At 64.7% G+C, this 5,596-nt stretch overlaps 1 protein-coding gene across 1 annotated transcript in view; it reads right to left on the reverse strand.

The window, feature by feature from the left end:
* Positions 1-6: 6 nt before the first annotated feature.
* The window catches only part of MTSS2 (MTSS I-BAR domain containing 2), a 17,138-nt gene continuing 11,548 nt past the window's right edge, over positions 7-5,596 (reverse strand). The window contains exons 7-11 of the mRNA XM_085313821.1: positions 5,410-5,591; positions 4,191-4,265; positions 3,655-3,831; positions 3,325-3,490; positions 7-1,721 (exon numbers count right to left, since the gene is read on the reverse strand). Coding sequence (XP_085169947.1) covers positions 949-1,721; positions 3,325-3,490; positions 3,655-3,831; positions 4,191-4,265; positions 5,410-5,591 — 1,373 coding nt within the window. The 3' untranslated portion in view covers positions 7-948. The remainder of the gene's footprint in view (positions 1,722-3,324; positions 3,491-3,654; positions 3,832-4,190; positions 4,266-5,409; positions 5,592-5,596) is intronic.

A 5,596-nucleotide genomic window follows, 5' to 3' on the forward strand; every position in this document is an offset into this window, starting at 1 on the left:
AAGAAGAGAGTAAGGAAGGAAAGGGGAGAGAGAGAGGAAAAACAGAAGCAAAAGAGAAAGAAAGTAAGAGAGAGAGAATGAGTGGGAGCCAAAAAAGAGAGAAATGGCAAAAGCGAAAGCGCAAGAGGGAAAGGAAAAAGTGAAAACGACGCAGAAAAAGAAAGAAAAAAAGTGAAAGCAAACAAAAAGCACAAGCAGCAGAAAGTAAAAGCAAGAGAAAGAAGGCAAGAGAAAGCAAAAGCAAGGAAGAGAAAGAAGGCAAGAGAAAGCAAAAGCGCGCGAAGGAGAAAGCAAGCAATAAGCGAGCGAAAGAGAAAGCCAGCGAAAGAGAAAGCGAGCAAGAATAAGTAAGAGCAAAAACAAGAGAAAAGGGAAAAGACAGGGAAAGCAAACAAGCAAGCAAGAAAAAACGAAAGGGAAAGGAGGGAAGGAAGAAGGAAAGAAGGAAAAGAGAAAGCGAAAGCAGGAGAGGAAGAAAGAGCAAAGGAAGGAAAGACAGAAGACGACAGCCAGCCCCCGCCTGCCAGGAGCGCGCGGGAGCGTGCGAGGCTGCGCGGTGCCGCCGGTGCCTCGCCGGGGAGCGGGGAGCTCGCGGGAGAGCGGCCGCCGGGAGCAGCGGCCGGCCGGAGGCCGCGAGAAGCGCCGGGGAGGCTGCGGGCGAGCGGGAGAGGCTGGGGAACAACGTATAAAACGGGCTCCGGACCCCGTTCGGCGCCTAGGCTGCGTCCTTGCGAGTTTGCCAGCGCAGGCTTTCAGTTTCCGTGTGAATCCGGGCTCTGCCTCCACCTCCGAACGCGGCTTCGGCGCCGCGGTTCCCGACGGCATCTCTCCTCCTCAGGGCGCTGCGGGCGCTGCTTCGATCTCCTCCCAGGGACGCGGGGAGCGGGGCGGCGGGACGGCACGGCACAGCACGGCGCGGGACGGGGCCGGGAGGGACCGGCGGCTTCATCACAATATCCGTGGGGCCGATCTGTCGTTGGTGATGGTCCTCCGCAGGCGCACCCCGCGCCGGATGGCCACCAGCATGTCTTCGGCCGGGGGGTCCATGGAGGCCGCCGGGGGTGGAGTAGGCGTCTCCTCGCCGGGACCGGGGCCCGAAAGCGCCGTAGGGAAGGGAAATTGGCCTTCACCCAGGGCATGGGCGCTGGCCACCAGCTCGCCAATCTTCTCCACCAAGCTGTGCCGGTTGGCTGCCAGCTGCTGGTCCTCCTCTTCCTCGGCGGAGAGGTGCTGGCYGGCACCGGGGTACACGGAGATCTCCATGACGTTGCTGCCCCAGGCGGTGTTGGGAAGGCTCAGCCGCTTGGGCGAAGCTTTGGCAAAATCCATGGTGTTTGGCGAGGCATCGTCAGTGTAAAACACGCACTCTTCGCTGCCCACTCGCGTGGGGCCGGTGTAGCTGGGGGAGTCGGGCACCGTGGGGGTCTTCACGGGGACGATGGGGGGCCGGATGGGGATGGGGCCTGCGTTGGAGAGGGTGCGGCGGACCGAGGGCTTGGTGGAAGGCGTGCGGCGGATGGTGGCGACCCCCGGCGTGGTGCCGGCTGGCAGGTTGGTGCCCGTAGGCAGCCCGGCGGTGGAGGCGGGCCGCTTGGTCTGGATCATGCGCCGGTAGTTCTGGGCGATGTTACTGTTGCGCGGGATGGTGGAGGACTTGTCGAACTCGCTCTGGGGGTCGCACTCCACGTCGCCGTTCACCGAATAGCAGTCGTAGTCGGAGCCTTGGGAGGGGGAAGCCAGTCAGCGCGGCCGAGCGGGGTGGTTGTGGCCCAACCGCCACCGTCGAGCCCGACCGCTACCTTCGCAACGCGTTCACCATTGCAGTATGACTACACCCAAAGGCAATCATCACCGCTGCGACACGATCACAGCCAACCCCAACCACAGCCATCATGGGAGCACAATCGAACCCAACCATCACTACTGCCATGTGATCCCAACCATCACTACTGCCACGTGATCACAACCATCCCAACCATCGCCACCACAACATGACCACAATCAAACCCAACCACCACTATTGCGATGCCATCCCAACCATCCCAACCACTGCCATCACATGGTCACAGCCAAAGCCAACCATCGCCACTGCAGCATGATCACAGTCAGCCCCAACCATCACCATCAGGGCTTGACCACAAATCCAACCATCACCACCACAATGAAATCACAGCTGACCCCAGCTGCCATCATCACATAACAGCTAAACCCAGCTGTTACACACAACCATCACCGCTACAACAGAATCACAACCAGCCCCAACCACTGCTATCACGYGATCACAACCAAACCTAATCATCACCATAACAACACGATCACAACCATCACCATGAGAACACAACAACACACCACCACAACCGTCTCCATGGTTACCTTATCTCCAACCACCACAGATGATGCTACCCCAGCCCTCTGGTACTAAATCACTGCACACCAACACATCGCTGCAAACCACCGCCTTCACGCAACGCGCGATGCTACCGCAGGTCTACGCCGCCTGGCACAACGGCAGCCATCAAGGTGCTGCCAGAGCTAACAGAATTCCTCCTGCCGAGCTACTGCACCATGGGTGCCCCAGCCACAACTAACCCTCCAAATAACCGGGAAACAATCGCGGTTACGCTGCACGTCACACGTCACATCGCAACTGCACAACGCTGTTGCACACCAAACCCTCAGCACGTGCAATCGGTGCATCTGCCCGCTCTTAACGCGAGCAGCCCGCGCACAGCGCTACCGCAGCCCGGCGCTGCAACACTCGGCGCAGGCTCAAGCACTGCCCAAGCGTCTGCAACGCAGCCACGAGCCCACAGCTCCTCCAGCCCCGGGCAGCACAGGCCCAGGGTGTTCAGCAGGCAAGCCCGACAATCACGCAACGTGCCCAAGCCCTCCGTCTCATCCTGCACAACGGAAATAACCTGCTTTGTGCTGCAACCAGGCAAGCGGTGGCTCACAGAATTAACGACAGGCTCACAGCCACTCGGGAAGCAAGAGCGAAGCCAAACAGCTGGGCAGAGCTGGGGCCCGGTTGTGTCACTGTGCGGGTGTTGATCACAACACAGTGGAAACCTCCGTGGGAGCCAGCGGAGAAGTCAGCACACCCCTGTCCAAACCTGCTGCAAGGGAGGACCGGCACAACATCACGCTATGCCCAGGCGTATCAACAGCACCGCGTAAAACGGCCTCCAGCCGCACAACTGCTCTGAGGGGCTCTTCTCGTGCTCTGCCCCGGCCTCCTGCTGACCCTCCAGGTGAGACATCACGCTACCCCTGCCCCACGTTCCCCTTCCCACCGCGGGTGAGCCAGGCCCGCAGCGCCGCTACCTTGGGAAGGGATGGTGTCCTCGGAGCAGGACGGCGTGGTCGTCTGCGTGCTGTAGCCGCTGGAATACTGCAGCGAGTCYCGGCTGCTCTTCTGGTGCTCCAGACTCAGCCCCCTGGTCAAGACCATGGCCAGGTCGCTGGCAGCGGGGGACACCTCCTCGCCGTGCTGCGGCGGGGGTGGGGGGGAGAGAGCAGTCACCCGTCAGCACCCCAGTGAGCCGGCCATGCCGCCRTGGTGGCTTTGGCCAGTTCTCAGTGCCAGATGGTCCTCCTTGAGGAACCCCTACTTGGCACTTGGCGCCCAGACCCTCACCCCCCAGCAGCCGGTACCTTGGCAGCAATCGTAGCTGGCGACATCCGGGGCCTGGGAGCTTCTTCGACGCTGATGCCCGGGTACCCCATGGCGGCCGAGGCCATCTCCGCTTCCCGCAGGTGCTCCACGCGGTCCTTTCGCCTCTGCAGGGTGTTCACCACGGGCTGGTCGTAGGGACTCGCTTTGGACCAGTCCTGCAAAAGCAAAGCGAGGCGCCGGCGGCTGAAGCCGGGGCGCGTGGGGAAGGAGCGGCGGGATGGGAGGAGAGAGGCGGCCGGGGAGGCGGGGGCAGCGGGGAAGGGGCGCGCGAGGGGTCCCGCCGGGCAATCCCTCGCTCCGAGGACCGGCGGTGGCCGGGACGCTCGGCCGGTCGCGGCCGGGGACGCCGGCGCTGCCCACAGGGACGCACGCCGAGGGGCGGCTCCGTGGCCCGGAGGAGGGATGGAGGGCAGAGCCGGAGAGAACCGGGGAGGGCGAGGGAGGAAGAGGACGGCTTTGCCGATGAAGGCTTCACCTTTTCCGCCCGTGCCCCCGCGGCAGAGCTAGAACTAACCGAGGTGGGGGAGCTGCATTCGCTCACGGACTGGCAGGTTTCCGAGGCCTCCGAGGACGCCGAGCTGGAGGACTTCTGCCGTGCCCGCGGGCCGAGGAGCGGCAGCGAGTCGCGTGTGCCCGGAGAAGGGAGAGAGCAGAGCTGGTTAGCAAGCCGGCTGCGCGCGCCGGGCCGAGGCGACGCGACGCGGCACCGAGCGGCGCCCGGGCACCGGCTCGGAGGCTGCAAACCCCCGCGTGGCACCGTGCCCGCGGCCGAGGGATGCCGGCGTGGCCCCGGCGCGGGCGAAGGGCAGGGTGCGGGCCCCTTTTTGCCCCAGAAGCAGGGACGAGGCTGCGCCCAGCGGTCTGCCGAGCTCGGGGAGGTGCGGGATGGGTGAAGCCCTCCTGGATGCTCAGGGTCTGCCCACCCTGGCGGGCCCTGGCAAACACCCGGATGGTCCAAGAGACATTTCGGAGAGCTGGAGCAGCCCCTCAGCCCGCAGAGCTTGGGGGCCGCTGCGTGCCCCCGTGGCTCCGACGCGCCGGCGTGCGGGCAGCCCGGCCCCGTGCCGCGCCGTGCCGCGGAGCGGGAGGCGCCCGGTTTCATCGCCCTGTGCTCTTTGCAAGGCTCTAGCACCAAAGTGGAGGTCACCTGCCCACGCGTTCGGGCGGACGCTGTGGGTAAGGCTTGCTGCTGCGGACCGCRGACTCCTCCGGGCCGGCACCGGCGYGGGGAGCCAGCGCCCGGGGATGCGGCGCGGGAAGCGAGGAGCGATGCAGCTCAGGCCAGCGCTGGCGACCGCTCTCCGCCAGCATCTCGCCCGGCACGAAGCGCCCGCCGGGCGGACACAGGGCCCGGGGTGCTCTGCCCCGCACGGCCCAAGCGCTGCCAGCCTGGCCAGCGAACGGCACGACGCGGCCTCCGGCTCGTGGCGGGGCTCGAGGGATCGGGAAACACCCCGGTTCCTGACCAAGCACCCCATTTCTTGACCACGGGGCRAAGGGCGACCCCCTTGCCTGGGGGGGAACAGCCTGGCCCGACTGGGGTGGGCACCCCCAGGTACGTTTTTCTCCCCCGTGATGCTGACGCCAMCCCTCTCCACCTGGAAACGCGCCCRGGGGTGTCACGGMTACACYGCCGGATGGGACCCTCGCGTCTCACCCGCTCCTTTTCCAGAGGGGGAAACTGAGGCAYGGGGCCCCAGGGAGGCTGCGCCGGTCCCTCCCTCCCCCCTTACCTGGCTGGTGATGTCCGAAGGCATCGGAGAAGGCGGCTTGGAATAGGCGGCGTCCTGGGAGATGAAGCCCGAATCGTGAGAGGAGACGCTGGAGAGACGCGTGCTCGCGTTGACCGGCTGCGCCAGGCTGCGGTAGCGATAGGTGGAACTTGGTGAGCAAGTTTGGGACCCGCCGGGCCACGGGATG

Source organism: Rhea americana, unplaced genomic scaffold, assembly GCF_003343005.1.
Source record: "Rhea americana isolate MKP2758 unplaced genomic scaffold, rheAme1 scaffold_397, whole genome shotgun sequence".
NCBI lineage: Eukaryota > Metazoa > Chordata > Aves > Rheiformes > Rheidae > Rhea > Rhea americana.